Source organism: Abramis brama, assembly GCF_963993115.1.
Source record: "Abramis brama genome assembly, chromosome: 22".
NCBI lineage: Eukaryota > Metazoa > Chordata > Actinopteri > Cypriniformes > Leuciscidae > Abramis > Abramis brama.
This window is the reverse complement of record NC_139984.1, coordinates 6,095,574-6,116,850: the sequence shown is the minus strand read 5'-3', so window position 1 is coordinate 6,116,850 and position 21,277 is coordinate 6,095,574. Positions and strand designations below refer to the sequence as shown.

At 40.7% G+C, this 21,277-nt stretch overlaps 1 protein-coding gene across 1 annotated transcript; it reads right to left on the bottom strand.

The window, feature by feature from the left end:
- Positions 1 to 709: 709 nt before the first annotated feature.
- ndnf (neuron-derived neurotrophic factor) lies at positions 710 to 20,489 on the bottom strand. Its single transcript, XM_084098520.1, has 4 exons — positions 20,119 to 20,489; positions 11,398 to 11,586; positions 9,004 to 9,128; positions 710 to 2,887 (listed from the first exon to the last, which is right to left on the bottom strand). Exons 2-4 carry the CDS (start codon positions 11,583 to 11,585, stop codon positions 1,476 to 1,478), a joined length of 1,725 nt encoding a protein of 574 aa, XP_083954646.1. The 5' UTR covers position 11,586; positions 20,119 to 20,489; the 3' UTR covers positions 710 to 1,475.
- Positions 20,490 to 21,277: the final 788 nt, after the last annotated feature.

Here is a 21,277-nt window from a genome sequence, read left to right as displayed (position 1 = left end):
CACAAAAGTCTGTCCGAAATCAGTTTCTTGAGGGAATATGTGCTCTGTTGTAAACTAACGTTTACTCTATGTATGCATGACATGCATTGCTATGAGTTACATAGATTGTAATATTTTTATATATATATATATAGCATTATACATAGATGCCTCATTAGTGTCGGTTTCTATTGGCTGCTATACGTATGTGTCCGCCATATTGGAGTGGTCAAATCCGATCCGTGAACATTCGAGACCAAGTTAAATGAGCTTCTGCAACCTAGTTATTCACATGTATGAATATCTATATCTGCAATATACATCAGCAAATGATTTTCACAACATTTCGCTTGTCATTAATGTTATAATTCTGCATAAGGATATTGCAGATTGAGTTGTACATAAAAACACAAACCAACACATTCTCACCTCTGAAAGGTTATCCTCTATCCATCTGTAATTTATAGCTCGGTGGTTTTTACAACATTAGGCTGAAAATTCGATGAAAATGCATTGATTTGTTAGTGTGAGTGATGAACAGCTTCATGTTAACAGTTCCAAGATGGCGGAAGCTTCGACGTGTCTGGAGCGGCCAAATGTGACATCTACAGTATGTAACATCTATGATGAGTAGCAGAACATACATCTTACTTCATAGCAGAACATACATCTCATTCATGTGGGTATTTTCCAGCATGTATATAATACTGGCAGAGAAACACAGAACCACTGGGATTACAGATGTCTATATTTAGTGTTTTATGTACATGAATATTGGCAGAGAAAATCTGTACATGTGACAAAGAGATGAGACACATTTACACACACCAGATTCACAAACTGAGATTATACACACAAATTGACAGTGGGGAAACAACGTTGACTTTTATATAGATTTAAAACACATTTTTACCACTAATAATTGTTGTCAATAACAAAAAATAACAGTTAAAAAAATAAAACATTAAGAAGTATGAAATAATTTAAAAAAGTCTTCTAAACCATGTTTTAATACAGGGCAGGAGAGCGGAGAGGAGGAGTCATGGAGCTACCTCTGCGATGGCTGGCGTAATGAACCAACAAATAGAACGTAGACATAAGGCAGACAAATGGTGCATGCAGTGGCTAAAAGAGAACTGCAACTCCTCCAAACTCCCATTTCCATGGCATTGAGGATGCAGTACAGGGACTCTTTGCATTGCAACAGCGATGGCACCCCCTGAGAACAAACCTTCAGGTGCCTAAGGTCGATTGAGAGCGCCTGACTCGACTCGACTCGGTAATGTAAACATAAATACAGAGGTTGATATCTCACTCTACAGGCAGTTCAGTAACTGCGACACATGCAGCATTAGCATTAGCATTGTGCGCAAGTAGTCAGTCTGCAAAACTCTCCTTAGTAGAATATCACTTCGAGTTAAATAAACTTCTTTTTTCTCATTATATATATAATATATTTACTTCTGTGCAGAGTCTGTGCTTCGGAGTCTCTTTTTTTAACAGTACTTCCTTGTTTTCACCAGTTTACTCTGGTACTTGACTGAGTGCCCACTGTGTCCCACCACATAAACATCCAGGAGGTAGCTCTTTCCCGCCTCGAGGCCCGTTATGGTCTCTGTGGTGACGGCTTTCTGCAGGTTGGCGCTGTGGAAGTACTTGCAAAGCACTTTCTCAGGCTTGCGACGGCTCTCTGGTCCAGCACACTGGTTCTGCTCTCGGCGCCGATGCTCTTCGCCGTAACTTTCTGAAACCTCACGTTTGTAAACACAGTACTTGTTGCGCTCCTGTGTGCCAAGCCAAGCCACGGTGACGGAAGAACAGGTACGCAACTTATCGAAAGCCTTGATACGGGTATCCTCAGGAAGCGCAGGGAAAGGTTGCTTTCCTCCGGCACGTGTGCTAGCCAGTACTTTCAAGGTGGAGGCGCCCTTGCGGGACCCCCGCAGACGGATCAGGTACTTGGCTTTGGGCTTTCCGCGGAGCTGGAACTGACGGACGCCCTCCACATTCTGAGAGAGGACAAGCTTCCCATCACGCCGCACCTGAACTTGCACTGCATCCAGACAGGCATGCACAAAGAGCGTGACGCGCTGGTGAGAGGAGACCGGTGCAAAACGAAGGAATTTGCTGCCTTTTCTCTTAATGAAGACGTCAGTTACTTTCCCATCCTTGAGCTCCACCGTCTTCTGCTTGGCCTCTTCCTTGGTGCGGGCAAAAGTGCCCACGTAGGCAGTACTCATGTTGGTGCCTGTGTTGACAGCGAACACATCAAAGTAAAATTGCGTGTCTGGCTTTAGGTCTGTCACGGTAAAAATATTCTTGTTGCCTATGCAGATTTTCTGTATGTCTGCCACTTTTGGCTTGGGGATATATGTGCGACTCATCTTGTTGCTCAGAGCTCTGTTGGTGGTGAGGGAACGATCTTTATTGAAATCATTCTCAGATGGGATGAAACCAAAATGAGCAAAGTCAAAGGGGCTGAAGTCCCGGCCGGGTTTTGGAGCAATCATGAAGGCATCATCCAAGCTCATCTTGGCCTCTGCTGCACATAAGCTCTTGAAGTTGTGCTCTTTGTTAATAACCACACAGTACTGGATCGGCTGGCCCAGTACGGAGCCAGTAGGAGTGGGCTTCCAGGCTAGTGTGACAGTAGTGCGACCCAGCGCGGTAACATCAACCCTGGGGTCGTAAGGCAGTTCAGGGTATGGCTGGTCGGACTCGGGAGTTGTGGTTGAGTAAATCTTGAAGTTGCTGTCCTTTTCGGTGGAGATGATTTCTATCTGGTACAAGCCTGAAGGGGAGCTGGTAGAGATGAATGACTCAACATCATTTCCTTTGTAGGTAAAGAGTTCGGTTCCCTCATTGGCCGTGACCTGCTGTTTCTGCTGTTCCAGAGGTTCTGGCTCACCTGAGACACAAAAAGACACAAACATTCACAAAATTAGACCTTGGGAAACAAGCACAGAAAATCAAGAAATGGTGGGGAAATTAGTCTCCCTCACAGAACAAACCACAAACATAAAAAACATGGCCCATTTTGTTGGGGTACAAAGGCATGGCGCTATTTGGAGATGCACATTTTGACTTGTTTAAATCACACACAAACACAAGCCACATAAACTATCAAACAAATGGATGTGCACACTTAAGCTCTCTCTGAACATCAATCACTGGGACATTTAACGTTAACTGCCACATAATGACGCATTTCCCTCACCACTCCAAATCCTCTCATCTAGTTGTTTACTTTCCACTTCCTCCCCACACCCCAATTATCACCACTGGAAAAAAGAAGCAGCAATTTCCATCTTAACAGAAAGAGCATCGTTTAATGTGTTAGTCCAGGTGAGGTCACTGGGAGCTACCTGATGTGACGGACAGTTAGCCACTCGTCTGCTGCCGGCTGTGTTTTGTATCCAAACAACCCTGCACATCAGAGGGTGACTTTCACTTTACTTTCCCCGGGAACTCTAAGCTACACAGAGATGCCACTGTTCCTTGAGTTCCTTTCCAAGCCCTCTCCGTTCAGCTGGGCGAGAAAACATAATATTATGTTTGTAAACCAGAGAGCTAAATGAACACGAGTTACACTCAAAGACCAGCTCCCAGTGGATATATTCCGCAAACATGGGAAAAGACTTGTGTATAAGTGTATATTTACAGTGACTGCTGTACTGTAAAAAATAAAACGCTTCCACGTCCTTGTTTGCATTTCATTTATAATGTAGTGTATTGCACAGAAGTTGCTCTGTTGTAGCTCAGGAAACTAAACCGAGTTCTCAATTATGTTTTAATGTCAACTTTGTCTCAGATGTATCTCCTGAAATTCCTTAGGGGGAAAAACTGAGACAATAGTTGACATTCATTAAGGATTCATGCAGCTCAAACAGTGAAGCATGCTACTGGCATGGGTTCGATTCCCAGTCAATGCAAGGGCTGATAGATATGTATACTTTGAATGCCATGTCAGTTGCTTTGGATCAAAGCATATGCCAAATGCGCAAGTCAGTGTTTAGAGATGTAAAATCTGTGGATAACACAGTTCAAGAAATTGTTGAGATCTATTCAGAAACTCTCAGGAAAAAAAAAAATCTGTGAATCAGGATATTAAAGACCAAGGAAAACGCATATAGGTGGTCTCAAAAAGACAGACTGCCATTGCCATGATTTTATTTATTCACTTCAAGTGTCCATTTCCTTTCTGTTTGATCTAAGTCTTGAAACAAATGAGATGAAGTGATCTTTTTTGAAATGTTCTTTCTTATGGTGTGTGTATGTGTATTTGTTTTATTGCAACTGTGAATGAGTGAATGGGTACATGAGTGAGGAAATGAGTCTATTGAGGATATCATCAACTGTGATAGATTTGTTTTTCAGGATCTCCCAATCACAGCCACGTCACGCCATCGGCTAAGCAAGACGATCATTACACGTTGTGTTTTGTAAAAAAAACAAAAAAACAAATCCTTTGCTTAAAACCCAAAGGTACAGCAGTGAATGTTGGGGGTCTCTGCATTTCATCAGCCAGGACAACCATACTGGGCCACAAACCACGAGATAGAGGAAAACCCAGGGCCTGGGAGTCATTACTGCACAAAAAGTCAGAGATGATCACAGAAGCTTATCGTCTCACAGGGAGACACTTGTGTCTTTATGTGAGCTCACACATGGACATGTTCTGCATACACGCTTCTGACACGGCGGCTTCTGCCTCGTTCCGGTCCTATACATTAGGTTTCACAGATGCACTATAACTGAAACAGTTACGCTGCTCCATGTGTCTGGAATGAAATACAAGGGTGTTTTGTGGAACTTTATTGATTTCTTTTTTAGGATACTGTCCAGATGAAAAAAGAGAGATGTAGAGAGAGGGTGATGGGGGGGGGGGAAAGAAACTAGAAAAGTACCAGGAGGGAGAGCAAAAGAGGTGGGAGTACAGCTGAGAGAGAGAGAGAACGAGAGTGCAAGCGAGAATCTTGCTTTGAAGAAATGTGCCGGTCACAACCTTTTTTTTCTTTTGAGTTGATGGGAACAGTGAGAGGAATCCTACGGCTGTGATTGAAAGCATGTCTAGGTCACATTACACTAAAAAAAAGTTATATTTTATATTAAGAAAATGAAGCCTAATTTTATGATAATTACAATTTGTTTCATTATTTGCTTAACAAAATGTTTTTGCCATATTTTCACCATGAGTAAGCACATGCAGGGATGACGTCAAAACCCAAAGGAAAATCTTGAAGGAATCAGCGGCAAATTAGTCCTCCGGGTTTTGACATCATCCCTGCATGTGCTTACTCATGGTGAAAACAAAGCAAAAACGTTTATAGGGCATGAATATAGAGATAGGGATAGCTGCAGGTTCGGAGTATTGGGAATGCCAAAGGTAGGGGCGTTCCAAAAGTTGCACAATGCTACAACAGAAACTAACCCCTTACCCTTCATAATCTTGCACCCAGCTACATTTATGACCTCCTATCAGGATATGTTCCTACACGCTCCTTCCGCTCTTCCTCGACTGGCCTTCTTGTCACCCCCAAATTCCGCCTCTCCATCATGGGAGCCAGGGCCTTCAGTTGCGCTGCTCCAAGACTTTGGAATGCCCTCCCCTCCCACATTCGACTAGCCTGGTAATACCAAACTCTGCTACTTCGCTTTGCTTTGTAGACAGAGTCTGGCATGGCTCAATTGAAAAGCGTTTTCTTTCTCGCGGGGGGGGCGCTTGTCTGAAGTTTAAAATCATTGGTTACCCATAAGCCAATCACATGACGTTTGGTTATGGCGTGTGTTATGCGCATGCTCAGCCGCATCTAACTTCCACTGTAAACACATGTATGATGCAAAAACAAAACCATCGAGCGAAATACCGGAGTAAACATGGCTGTGAACGCAGGGGCGTAGTTTGTGGGGGGGTTAGGGGGGTTATCTCCCCCCCAATATTTCAATCTATGCATTACAACCCCCCCAATATTTATACCATGATCACAATATCAGGAGGCATACCCAAACTTCAACCCCCCCAATGTTCAAACCAAATCTACGCCCTTGTGTGAACGACTTTTGCAGATTATGTGAAGTAAATCTACGCATCCATGGTACAATCAGCATCTACGTCACGGCTCTCAGCCCGCCCTCTGTTCGTTGATTGGCCCGGCCGTCCGAAGGCCGCTGGAAAACTGAAAGATAGGCTGCTATCTCAGACTGAGTACAGAAGCGAAATGAAATTGAGCGGAAGTAGGAAGTCTGACGTAGTCAGGCTAACATTCGACAGGCAGACACAGTCAATTCATTTAAAAAATTGTTAAAGACCTATCTCTTTAAGAAAGCTTTTAATCTTTAAAACATTTTAGTTCTACATCGCCATAGTAACTCTTCTGACACTCTTTTATAGTGCTTTCTTCTGGCCTTCTTAGCACTTTTCTGATTTGTCTTATTTGTAACATGTATTAGCCTACTATGAATTTAAATATTTTTTTAATTTCTTTCCTTCTTTTATGTCCTCCGAAACATGTAAGATGTCCTTGGGTATTTAGAAAGGCGTCGGCCAAATAAAATGTATTATTATTATTATTATTACCCTACCCCACACCTTAACAGGGAGTTTTCGAGACCACTTCAGAAGACCTTTCGGCACGCCCACTACCTTTCAGCATGCCTATTACTCCGACCTGCAGATACCCACACTTGTAAATATAGGGCCCTATTTTAACGATCTGAAACGCAAGTATCAAGCGCGAAACGCAAGTAACTTTGTGGGCGGATCTCAGGCGCTGTTGCTATTATACCGGCGGGATAAATGACTCTTGCGCCCGACGCAAATCTAAAATGGGTTGGTCTGAAGTAGCTTCATTATTCATAGGTGTGGTTTGGGCGTAACGTGAAATAAACCAATCAGAGCATCATCTCACATTACCTTTAAGAGCAGGCGCGCTTGTTCCATGGCGGATTGCTATTATAACGGCGGATTTGCCAGACGCACACCAGGAGCGGTTCACAGCCGAGGAGACCGACGTTCTCGTCAGGGCCGTAAAACACAGAGAATTGACATTGTATGGGGATGGAGAAACACACCCAAATTAGCTTCGGTTAAACAGGCGTATAATAATTTGGGTAAATGTGTAAGCTAGATTTATGCCTATTTTTTCACATCTTCATGGACACCACAATGATTTCCCTCGTGTGTTAATATTTTTCCTTGTAATAATGTATGGTTTTCTAAAAATGAAAACTGCTGCTTCTGTGTAGATGAGAGAATCAAAGTGTATGCGCGTTGTGCACACGCTACATTGATTATGGCCAAGCATGCGCCCTTAAATAGCATATGAATAACATGCGCAACGCGCCACTGACTTTAGACTAGGTTTTTCCTGGTCTGTGGCGGAATTGTTTTCTAAACCTGCAAAATAGCATCAGGGAGCGTTTGCGCCGGAACACGCCTCCTCTTTGCGCTGCACCGCCCCCGGGAGCGCAGATGCATTTCCTAGTTTACCGACGTGCGTCTGTGGAGGGAAAAGTCCGCTGTGCGTGGGTGCAAAATAGGAATGATACATACGTCGGTGTACAAAGTCAATTGCGCTGGGTGCAAGATAGGGCCCATAGACTTAATTTTCTTTAAGTAAATATTTTATTGTTTATATAGTTTGGTCATGAAACTCCAGAGTGTGCAGCCTGACAGGTCCTTTACATGCAATCCTCAAGCAATCACATCATTACCACATGCATCTGCTGATCCTGCAGCCAATGAGATCGCTTTCTCAGTATTTAAATATTCTGGTTCCTTGTTTGCTGTAGGCTAGTCCTGCTATCAGAGTTCCTCTGTACCCCTCCACCTCCCCAGCTCCACCTGCCTAGATCTGCTACAGGATTTATGTCTGTCTATTTACAGTATGCAGCAGAAGCATAACTTACATGCAGTCTGTGTATATATTAGCAGTAGCAGTATTTTTTTTTTTTTTGTCTTTTCATTTTGGGATCACCTGGACATTCTTGAAAGGTTTTGTGAGATTCTCCCCTATATTTCCCAATACACGATTTTTCTCTTTTTCATTCTTGCTCTCTAGTGAGTCGGCAGACATCAGATGCAGGCCATTAGCACACCAGATGCGGTCACACAGGACCCAAATTCACACGTGCTTACCAACACACACTGATGCAGAAGAGTACACTAACAGGACTAATGATTGACCACGCTGGAAAACACTGACCCACACTGGACACGCTCCACAGTACTTCACAGAAAACACATATTTACCTGAAGCCGCGCTGCTTTGCTATTTCTGTAGAAAACTTTCCAAGGGGGCATCTATAGGACACTCTTTTTTTTTTCTTTTTTTTTTTTGGTTAAATCTGAAAACTTGCAAACACTAATACCCTGTTACAAAACATAGTGAGCTGCCTTGCTGTCTATTCCGTACATAGGAAGCATCTTAACTGAAATGTAACCTCATAATAGATATATAGTGCTCCTCAAACGAGGCATACAGGAGACTCAACTCAACTTTTTTTGAGTATATTTTAGACATTTCCCTTCTCCTCATCTTTTGTCACAGTGCATTGTGGGATGCCTTTCTCTGTAAAGGCTAGAATTATCATTTTTAGGACAGCCTTAACACTGGGAGATTAAAAAGCTGCCTATGGAAGTTGCGCACTAGGTTTCGGGACAGAGCCAGGATATTTCCTATCAATGCACTTAGTAGTTCTTATTTTACAGTTTTTTCTTTTAATCCTTTCAGTTTATCTTATATATATTAGTTGAAAGGAATTCCTAATCCTCAATGATTGAAATGATTCCTAATTTAGGAATGACTTCTTTCCTAATCAGGTTCAATCCTATGGAGATAAATGGAAGGAGATACCACTGCCTACTTTAATCCTTAAGCTGTATTGAATGGCTATGGGAGACGCTCTCTTGTTCCACAGATCTAAGGCCAGTTTTTCTAATAATAGTTTAGAGCGTTTACATGGAAAACAAGTCTTAAATTACTGCAGAGTTGCAACATCGATTGGGAGATTTAATTCGGATACCTGATCCTTCCCCACTGCGGTCCTCTGGGAGCTCCTGCAACGTCAATCTCCACTCAAGAGGAGCATCGCAAGGTGTCACCGTCACCAGCAGAGGAGTGTTGTCTTCCTCCACCACAAAATAATACCTGCGAATGCGAGGAAAGTTAGCGTGCACTCCAAAAAGGACAACAAACATAGGAATTATGCAGGAAATTAAACATGACTCATTGTATGTTGTAGCAGATGTGCTCTTTGTTTGGACTAAATCGGTTTTGATGATTGTGTGAAAACCAGCCATTCATTTATATTTTCAGGTTTTAGGTGCACTTTTAGCATAAAATGACATAAAAAGGCATACAACAATACTTTCTATATCAGACCTTGAAAAAGAACACAACTCCCTAAGTATAAGACTTCCATTTCAGCAAGGTTATTCATAATGGTGTTGCTGATTTAGCCCGTCTGATTGCAGTTATGTTTAGTCTTTAAAAGTACTCGAGATATATTAAAACCCGTCCCAAGACACAATGTACTGAAATTAGAACTAGCTGGCCTTTCAGAGACCGCTACCGAATTAGGACCATATTCCCCAAACACAACGTTGCTACACTGGCTTTGCTGTCTCAACACATTTCCACTGTCTTTGTTAGCGTTTTTAGCACTGTGTTGCCACTGAATTAGTGTGCTTTTGACAATGCATTGCACATGGGAGATGTCTTATAAAAAGCACACCAAACACAGCTAGTGTATTTCAGCTGTTAACTATTTATAATGCCATTTTCGGAGTGCCTACCCTTTTTATTTTTTCCAAAATATAACTGTATCATGCAATTATTATAAACATTTCAATAAAAATGAGTTCCATGACCACATTATACTGTATTATGTTGAGTTTTATGAACGGTATCCATTTCACTTTTATGGCTGATCATAACAATACGTTTTGGTGAATTGGTACGAATTTGTATGATATCATGCATTCATTTTCATTCGATCTGCTTTCGCCTCGATGATGTTTACATTTAGGCGTGGAACAACATGTTTCCATACAAGTCACATCGTACGAACTGAAACAAAATCGGCATCTTTGTAAATAGTTACATTTTCTCATTATTGGGTTGGTCCATTCATAGCAAATAAAAACTTTTAAACTGTAATATAATATTAAAGCAATCTACAGTCGTTCAGACCCTATGTGAGCAGAAACACCTTACAACTCCATGTTCTGCGAAATAATTATGACAGATGTATGGTAGACTTCAATGTAATCAGCTATATTTGAGAACACTGCAATTCATTAGCAGGACACGACATTGACAGAATCACTGGCATGGACATCAAATGGAAAACTGGGAGATTCGTTATTACTATAAAGTGTTTTTAAATTGCGAATAGCTCAGCATATGACCATCTGTGGTATGTACGTTCTGATTAATTCATCCAGGATCCTCAGCAGAAATAACCCTGTAGTCTTTTTCTAAGACCTCGCATGTGGTACAGTTTGATAGACGTGGTGAACATAGTTGATATTCTTCCATTTGAGTCCACCTGCTACTCAAAACACACACACACACACACACACACACACACACACACACACACACACACACACACACACACACACACACACACACACACACACACACACACAGCATCTTTCCAGCATCTTTCCAGCATCTTATTCATAATGCATGTCTTGCCCTCATCTAATGCACTTTAGCTATAATAGATTCCATATTTCTTCTTCCCACACATAAAGACATATCCATAAATGCACATGATCATACAAAACCCTCCCGTCCAAGGATGTTCAAACATAGAAATGTGGGGCATATGGGGACATCCAGAATAAAACCAAATATGGATTTTAATAGTTAAATTATTTTGAATATATATATATCATTTTTTTATATATCTTTTTTTTTTTATTAAAAATATATAGTTTCATATAGTTTACAGTCATGAAACTCTAGCGGACCCAGGCTGTTCGGTCCTTTACATGCAATATGCAAGCAATCACATCGTTACAGCATGGCACAAGCTGATTGGCCTCTGCTATTCCTGCAGCCAATGATATTTCTCGCTTAACATTATAAGCGAGAAATATGTATTTCTCGCATTACATAGTCTGGTTCATTGTTTGCAGTATCAGATTAACTCTGAACCCCTCCTCCTCCCCAGCTCCACCTGCCTAGATCTGCTACAGGATTAATGTATGTCTACGTATGCAGCAGCAGCGTATCTTACATGCTCACAGCAGCGTGTTTATGTATCTATTACCAGTCCAAGTTAAGGGTTATGATTGTGTTAATCTATCGTAATTTAGTAATTATACTTTATTTTATAGAATTGCGAATTGCTAAGTGAAAGTGGGTGTGTGTATGTCTGTTTCATATGTGTGATGTATGATCCCACCTTTTCGGTGTATCCCTGAACAGGTATCCACTGATCTCGGCCCCATCTGGCATGACAGAAGAGTCATGAAACAGAGCTTTATCCCTGATCTGCATCTGAAAGAGGCCTTCATCACGCGTGGGCAGTTTCTGTCCCATCACCCCCAAGACCAGCAACACCAAACCATAACATCCACACATCCACGCCATCCTAAAGAGAGAGAGAGAGAGAGAGAGAGAGAGAGAGAGAGAGAGAGAGAGAGAGAGAGAGAGAGAGAGAGAGAGAGAGATTGAACAAGAGAATGGGATTTCATGACCAGTTTTCTTTCCTTTTTTTACACCAAGAAGGATAATTGTAAGAATAATTATATTACGTGTCCACAGTCCACACCAATGCTTGATAATGTTCTGCTTATAATAAGTGCAGAGTGGAGTCTGATTTACTGTCAACTCAGTCAAGAATATTTCTATCGTTCATGGGCTGTGAAAAAAAAAATCATTTTGCAAGTGATTTCAACAATATTGTTCCTTTGTGACGATCTCGTAACAGCTTTGGTGTGACTTCACCATTCTCATAGAATTAAAACAATTATTAAAACTTTATAATTATCGTTATAGTCGTTCTTGGTGTGAATGTTACATCACATTGGCCTCCAGGTACATCACAGCCACTTAACATGATTTGCTACTTGGGGGAGGGGCATACTAGAGATCATTTGATTGGACAAAAATCTGTGTAGTGCAGGATGAGTCATCAACATTTTTGCACTGTTTTCTTAAAAGATAACAACTTTTTAAATATGCTGAAATGTAATCTGCAGAAAGTGAATTTTGTATTTTAGGAGTGCACTAATCATATAGTTGACTGCAAAGCTAACACACTGGAACTAAAAGCAATTAAACCCACATTTTATTTAATGTAGTCTGTCAAATCTATACAGTGTATCTGTGATGGAGGAGATTATGGACAGTTTAACCATCGGTAGCAGTCAACGACTATTTAAAAACTCTAATGGAGGACATTATAAAATCATTTTAAGATGTTTTTCTTCTAAAAGAACATCAAATTCTTCTTAACATTTTGTTAAATGACTGGATAGCACCATCACACTACAAGAAGCGAATCAAACTACAGCCGATTTGGGATGAAGAATTCAAATGAATGTCTTTACTGACCACCTTTGAAGTTCTGGTGCTTTTGTAACCCACAGCTGGGTAAAAGACGGGTATGCAGTGGTTGATACTGCACGCAAACAACATTCAAACAACTCATGAGAACATCCAGGCACTCAGAGACACTCACAGACGCTTACATCTGCTGTGTGTGTGCTCAGTGAAAACACACACACACACTCCCTCACTAATCACTGTTTGAATGCCAGTGTCCGAGCTCACAGTACAAAATATCCATGTCTGGTTAGTGTTAAACACCTGCTTATAACTATTCACAGATTGTCTTTCTCAGAGATCTGCTGCATCTGTCCTGTGCATTGTTCATTTTTAAGCGACATTACAGCATGATTTTCTTTTAATTTACACTTTACAAGACTTTAGAAGAAAACTATACATACATTTTTGGTTTTGAAAGGTCTCTTCATTGCTCACCCAGGCTGAATTTATTTGTTCCAAAATAAAGTTATACAGTAATATTATGAAATATTATTACAGTTTAAAATAACAGTTTTCTATTGTAATATATGTTAAAATGTAATTTATTTATGTAACGCAAAGCTGAATTTTCAGCATCATTACTCCAGTCTTCAGTGTCACATGATCCTTCAGAAATCATTCTAATATGATGATTTGATGCTCAAGAAACATTTCTGATTATTATCAATGTGATGCTTCATATTTTTGTGGGAACAATGATTTTTCAGAGTTCTTTGATGAATAGAAAGTTCAAAAGAACAGCATTTATTTGAAATAAAAATATTTTGTAACATTAAAAACATATTTTCTGTCATTTTTTATCAATGTAATGCATCCTTGCTGAATAAAAAGTATTAATTTCTGGAAAACGTAGAGTATACATCAGTAATAAGAATAGCTCACACTCAGTCTGCTCACAAGTAGTCCTTAACTAGGTTAGGCTGTGCCAGACTGGGTTTCGTTGTGCTGGGGTGGGTAAAGCCGCACAAATCTGGGCTACACTGTCAGAAATAGGGGTACATTAGGAGACCATTTCTGTCCCCCAAGGTACAATCTACACTAACGTACATCATAGGGCTTATTATTGGACCTCAAGGTACATATATGTACCTTTTTGAGGGTCAAAAAGCATTAAAAGGTACATATATGTACCGTGTCCTTTAAAGGTTAAGGTACAATATTGTATCCTTGAGGGTACAGCCCCACTGACAAGCCATTGTACCCCTAAAGGTACAATTATGTACTTTATTTTCTGAGCGTGTAACTGGACTAAGTTTCTGCATGCTGTGTTGGGTAGAGTTAGGAAGAGCTGAACTTGGTTCAACTGTGATTGGCTGAGTCTGGCTACTACAGTCTAGGCTGGATTTGGCTTTGCCCGGATCACATGATATCCTCTTTCTATTGATTTGGTGTCATTGATTGGAGCTGAAGGCAAAGGCCAATCGCCCCTGATATAATCAGGCTAATGATGGCAGGTTAGAGTGATACTCCACTGTCATTAACAGCAAGTGAGTGCTTGTCCTCTTAATGACCTCTCCAGGAATCCCTCCCCTCCTGCTGCCTTTATTCCCGCTTTTCTTGACCTCTTTCACTCCCTCTTTATTTGCCAGTCTCAAATAGTACTGTCTTTCTCTTCCACCACTTTCATCCATTGTTTTTTCTTTACATGCCTTCCGCTTGCCTTTTCTTTTAAAGTTGCACATCCCCAACCCCCCCCCCACCCCCCCCCACCCCCTCGTTTACACTTGGGCTTTTCACTTTGGTCAATCACAAAATCTACTTAACTGCATTTGCACACAAAGCACTGCTTTTATCATGCATTACATTTCCTCTTTTCCATCTCTCACAATAAGAGTACTGCTTTCTCTTGGGCTGTGATTGTGTAATAGGATATTCTCACACAGAAAAGAGATGCTCTCTCTTAAAGGCTCATCTAAATATTTATATGGGGATTATGCTGGATAATTTATAAGACTCTTTTGGGATGCTTTTGGTGTCTGACATTTTGGTTCATTTGGCTGTGGTAAAACTGTGGTGCGCACCAGTGTGAAATTCGGTATGTTTCGTAACTGGTATTAAGGTAATTCATCTTAACTAACAGTTATGAACTGCTATTAATGATACACAAGAATATCTTCTACTCCACATCACTGATCTAACATAACATCTACTCGTAGAAATCCAGTTCAGGCTTGCAGAAAATAAGTATGTGTTCATTGAAGAGCTTTGAAATGATATAGGAAAACAAATTAGCTAAAAGTGTAAATGGTCATTGTCTGGAACTGGAAAGCTCTTGTATGATACCGGACATCATGATAGTTGGGTAGGAATCGTAATGTTATATCTGTTTGGATGTGGATGTAGAACATTGCCTTGAACTCCAGTCTTTAGCCAAGAGAAGAAAGCAAAGCAACACAGGAACATGGATTTCCGATTTGCCAGGTTTGGATGCAGTTGTTTCCCAGAGAAGAAAGGGTTTTCTTTCTAAAATAAAACTTCAAAACAAAGCCCCATCTGGAACAAATAAAAGCTAATGTTTAACTACAGCTGAGTAGAATGTCTGATCGTAATTTGGGGGAAGATAATTTGAAGGCAGAGTCAGCCGCAATCGTGTCAACTTTGTTTTGCTGCTTTTTTTTTTTTCCTACATTCATTTGTTTTTACCAAACTTTTTTTTTGTGACAGGAACGGGTTTCTTTGGGTCCTGGATCACTTATGGACCGTGTACAAATCTTAGATGTGTGATGAATTGGACCATGAAGTGGTTTCGGGAGAGAGTGCGTTGTGGGAAGGTCGTAGAGTCAAGTTCATAATGTTAAACAGCTTAAACCCTTTGAACAGAACGAGCTGTAATGTTTGAATTATCATACTAAAATGCTCCTAATCACTTCACATGCAAGTAAAAGACAACAAATTTAAATGTAATGGTGCTATTTAAACAGTTTACTCTTTAACTTTGAGTAATTTACCTCATTTTAACTTCGCTGATTATCGTTCTATGATCTAAAGAGTCATTAAAGATAATTCTGCAATACAAATGCATTATAAGAGTCTTGTGTCAGGTGTTTCAGAAACATCTGGCTGCATTCCACTCTGGATAACACAATTTCCTTTCATTTCGATTTTTCTAATTATCTCTCTGGAGACAGAAATGTCATTCTCTTCAAAATATGTGTATCCAAATCAGATAAAAGAACCATTCATCAAGAGGCTTTATGCAACAACAGCAAAGTCTGACAGATTGATCAACAATTAGGAGCAGATAATTCTATCAGCCTGTTGTTAAATGGTTCAATCAGTCAGATAATAGACTGATTAATTGCCACAGGAAGTGTTAACATGCAATTCACTAAGGTAAGACAGGCTCAGCCGGGGTAACAACACACACACAAGCACACACAGATGAGTAGCACATGTACTATGCATGAAAAGCAGCCTGACAGGGTGAAAACGCACATCGCACCAGCGCAGCTTCCACCTGTCAATCAAACTGCAACGGTCCAGGCCACAAACAGCGGAGAGCCATCATTATCGCACTAACCTGTGTGGGGCTGTCACTTCTTTCTCACTTTCTCACTTTTTAAACATGCAGGTTTAAACTGCAGGTTTACACACACACACACACACACACACACACATACATGCTGCTTCCATACAGCCTCTCCACCCTATAGAGCTCAGTGTTACATATGTGAACTTTCTCCACCATCGCCTTCATTTCCACCGAGATAAGGGAAACATTTCAGATTCTGTTTCACCAGAGGCACGACACCCTGAAACTGGAGAATGGGTGAGTTTCCCTCAGCTTCTGTCAGCGCTTCCCGAAACCTCTGAACAGACATTTGCTGTGAGTTTTGTCCCCTGGGCTCCTCATGGAGTTGGAAAGCTAAAGAAGGGGGGAAAGAAACCAACCTCAACAGCAGAAAACAATGGGGACAATGTTGGATTTTGTAGGGCAGTTTTGTTCTGACAACCATCTATTCTAACAATCCCGGCATCCTGCTGCACTAATAAGAATTTTTATGGCTCACTCATATATGATATTCACAAACACGACTCAAAACCACATTCAATACAATTCGCCACTTATACCCTTATATAGGGCACTATTTGAGGGGACAGTCATTTGTAGTTGTGTCCGAAACCATAGCGCAGTGTTTCCTAACCCTGTTGCTGGAGGCACACCAACAGTAAACATTTTAGATGTCTCCCTTATCTCACCCATCCATTTCAGGTCTCGGAGTCTTTTCTAATGAGCTGATGAGTTGTTTCAGGTGAGTTTGATTAGGAAGAGTCAGTGAAAATGTGCACTATTGGTATGCCTCCAGGATCAGGGTTGGGAAACACTGCTCTAGTCGACATTATTGACTGCACTCATTTGGCCCCAAAATACAATGGATGTACTCAGCAGCAAGCCACTAGAAAACTATGAGAGTCGCACCGAATGAATTCCTGTGTCTCGCCAGAAGATCGCGTCCACAGCACTTCCGGTGCACTCAGTGTCCGAATACACTCGTTTACATTCACTCGTTCAGTGGACTATTTTAGGGGAGCAATGTAGGGCAGTGGTTTTCAGTCCTGGGAACTATTTTGTATGTCTCTCTTATTTGTCTCACCTGATTCAGATCTTCAGAGCTCCATGAACTGAACTGAGTGTGTCAGATAAGAGAGACATACAAAATGTGCAAAGCAGTGGGTCCCCAGGACCAGGACTGAAAACCACTAATATAGGGAATAGTGAATGAGGGTATGGGGGTGATTTCAGATACACCCACAGCCAAGTGTGTTGGGACAGGTTGGATCTAAACCCTGGAAAACATTAGCCCTTCAGGAGTAGGATTTGACAAACACAGCAGTGTCAGCTGTGTCTCAATTCCCTAATTTTGTGGTATTTGGCTTGTATTGATAAGTGAATGACTGTACAAGTGAACAGCCACTATGTTTTTCTCACCTTAAATATTATGATTTCTTAGAAATTAGACTTTAAAGCTGAGGTGCTTGACATGTACTTTGACTGTATCTTTATGCCAATCCTGAGCTGCACTGGTGCTCTTGGACAGCCAAATGGCACAATGACTAATTGTTAGAGGCTGGTTTTGAGAGCTGAGGTCCAGCACTCCACAGTGGACACTTGGCTGTCCGCTGCTTGTTTACTTTGGCAAGGGCCCAGGACAGCGTTTGTTGAGTAAAATCATTGAAGATATATGTGCATTTGAGGAACATTTGAGAGTGTCTGAACGTGCATACCGGCCACACACAGAGAAGCCGTGGAGTGTAATGTCTCTAAGTGATTGTGAGATCACATTAATAAAGTCAAAGCCACTCGAGAGTGTCCAGACTGGGATGTCCCGCTCAAATTATCCTCACATTAGTTCTTATCTGAGGAGTCCCAATTAGCACAGCGTTCGGGAATGTTCATCGGCAGCTGAGCTGAGGGTGTAGGGGCCACTTTCTCCAAGAGCCACACAAACAGACCATTGAATGGGAAGGCCCCTGACTGATGCTCACTTCATAGCTGTCTTTGTAAGATGAAGTTGAGATCTCATAGATATTCACAGACTCAAGGGACAATTTGTCCTTCTCACTCCACCCATACGAGCATATTGAAGGAAGTGCACAAACAGGCATGCTGGGAAATAAAGAAGCCACTGCCGTTTATTCATCATCTACCTACCGAGAACGAAAATAATCTTATGTGAGCAGCGTTGTTTGCGTGTTTCGCACTGAATGAACCATCTCAAACTGAATTTGAGCTCAGAAGCTTTAGGAACAAACAGATATGGAAATGAAAGACCAGGGGGTCAGAAAAAGTTCGAAAAGCTGCGATTAAATCCCTGGTTCTCCTCAACAGGACATGACACACAGTCACGTGAGACCCCACAAAGACCAGCGTGAGGACGACTGTATCTCCGCATCGGACTGTCACTCCGTCGGACACACAAATGGCTATTGCAACAGTGGCGGAATTCTTTCACGGCCAGAGTTTTCATATGCAAATAAGGGTTTAGATACGCTATGCAACACAGACCTTCCCGTTCTTAGACTTTTGTTCCTGTTTCATTCTTTCCGAGAGAGGATGGGAGGCAGTGCAGCTTGGCCTCGCCACTAAATACAGTTATTCAAATTCCCTCATTCTGAGTCTGCCTTTCATTACGTCTCCCAGCCCAGAGAAAAGTATCACTCTCACCAGGAACCACATCAGGTAGCCAGCAATCCACTTCATAGTTGTTTGTGTCTGATAGGAGACTAATCCTTGAAATCCCATCGGAGAGATTAAAAAATCCACACAGTTTATTATTCAAATTCAAAAAGAAAAGGATGCAAATGGGACCGAAATTTCACTGCGTGCCGCAGATGGGAAGCTGATGTGAAATTTAAATGTCATACCTTCTCATCTTTAAAGAGATTTTTTTTATTTATTATTCTTATACAACAATTATTTATGCAGTTTTTATATGCTTACATTAATACACAGAGCATTTGCCCTTTTAAAATTAATTTGATACACTGCAGGGCCATTTAATAAACTGCAAAACAGCTCAAATGTGATTCAAATGGTGCAAAACTTAATTATGATGTAATTTGTGAGATTTTGATTTATGTTGTCAGGCCGTCAGCTCTGCATGCATGCCAACTTGAACATTTAAAATAAATATTCCTGAGGTGTATTTAATTGCATGCAACAAATTGTCTCCTGAACAATGTACATTGGGGATTTTGGGGAAGAAAATGTATAGACTAGACCTCTTGAAACTTAAATTTAGCACATTCACTTTCTCTTATTCATTCATAAACTGTAAACCTAACCTAAATCCTTGATACTGAAAAATAAACTTGATGTAATTGTGAACTGATCTTCTCATTATTTAAACCAAAAATAAATGCAGACTTATGTAATAAGTTGTTCCTGTCAAACCATTAGTCTGAACAGAAAAGCACAGTTCATTCGTGCATCAGCAGTGCAGATATGAGCCAAAATTTCGCATCTTGCAGGTGTTTTTATGCGTTAAGGTTTGGATAAGTTCCTAACAGGCAGATATTAAAAGAAAAACTCCCTATATGCCTTCCCTTCGGCGGAGACAGGAGCATTTAACACTATGAAAGACTGAATAACAGACGCACAATTGAGAGGGCGAGGACGAGTTGTGATGAATTGCGTCTGGCGGATGGGAGCGCATGGGAACTGCGTCTCCAACACAATGTCCAAAAACTCCCATCCCAAAGAGCACCTCTGATATCCAGACGAACATTAAAAGAGCCTGCGAGCTGGGGCTTGATGCAGAGGTGTTTGAAATCTTTCACTTCCAGGAGTTCGGAGACCGCAAAAGCCCCGTCGCTCTTGTTCTGGCAGAAGGTTCAAAGAGCGCGGGGAGTCCCGCTCCGTTTCCCCGTGACTGCACAAGTGTTTCAACTCTTTCATGAGGCTTGGAAGCATTTGGGAAATGCAAAGGCAGGTAGACTACATCTGAGCAATTTCTCAAAAACAGTGCAATTGATCCTTAGGGATTTTAAACGCATCTTCTCCTTGCTATGCACGAGAAACTAAACCCTAAACAGTCATGAAAACATCTCAATTTTATGTGAAGTTCCTTACCTTGTTCTTTTGGGTAAAATCACTCCAGAGCGTATCAAGTGTCTTGATAGCAAGGCTGTTTCTGATGTCTTCCAGCAGCGCAAACTTGTGTGAGATGGAAACACAAGGAGTTTTTGGGAGAAAGTGTGGTAAAGTTGTCCCTGCTAGATTCCTGCAGTCGGATCTCGAGCGGAGTTTCTCTCGTCCCAAAGTTAGTCTCTTGTCCTGGTGGGTATCCTGAGTTGTTCTCCTGCTGTTCTCCTCTGTAGAGACTGGGAGTGAAGTGAGAGTCGGACTGCTGTGAAGTGTCTCTCTCTGAAGACCAGCCCACTCATCTGACACAGCGCACAAACACACTGTCCTACACGAGTCAACAGTCAACAAACTTCGGTGGCGTGCGTTGCCAAAGCCTGGAGTTAGAAATCCCAAAATATAGAGGAATACTTTTTTTAAAGGTATATTTTAAATCAACTTTACATAATGATTCTGAATATAAAGCTAAACATAATCAAAGTACAAAACTGAGAATGCAAAATAACTTTGTACTGTAAAAAATAGCTTTATATTTATAAATCATAAATGCAGTTGTAAATCCTGAATATATAACACTGCATAATACAGTTAACATTTAAAAAAGGCTATGATCTAAATCATAAAGATGTAAGTATATATTCAAATATATAGTGATATCTATAAATAGATGCAACTCTGAATATACAATTTTATAGTTTAGGGTCCAATTCTCACTATTACTACTAGCTTATTTGCATGCATATTAATAGGATATTGGCTGTTTATTACATTAATGCCTTATTCTGCATGGCCATATTCTACATCCCTTAATCCTATCCAATACCTAAACTTAACAACTACCTTACTAACTATTAATAAGCAGTAATTAGGAGTTTATTTAGACAAAGCTCGTAATAGTTAATTTATAGTGAGAATTGAACCCAAATCTAAAGTGTGACCATAATTTTAAATCCAAAAAGATATCTGAATATAAAGCTATAAATCCGAAAATATAGTCTAAATGTAAATATATACATACAAATAACTCTGATAAATATGTATAAATCCTAATATATTTATTTGTAAATCTGAATATAGTTTATTTACAGGTGAACATCCGAATATATTTATGAACACACTTGAATGCATGACTTTACAGAACTCAAAT

Bases quoted from the DNA above. Each gene is read 5' to 3' on its own strand.
- ndnf (XM_084098520.1), bottom strand. From the start codon at position 11,585: ATGGCGTGGATGTGTGGATGTTATGGTTTGGTGTTGCTGGTCTTGGGG. The intron at 9,129-11,397 runs GTGGGATCATAC...TCGCATTCGCAG, and splicing joins TTCAGGGATACACCGAAAAG to GTATTATTTTGTGGTGGAGG. The intron at 2,888-9,003 runs GTATCCGAATTA...TTTGTGTCTCAG, and splicing joins CCGCAGTGGGGAAGGATCAG to GTGAGCCAGAACCTCTGGAA.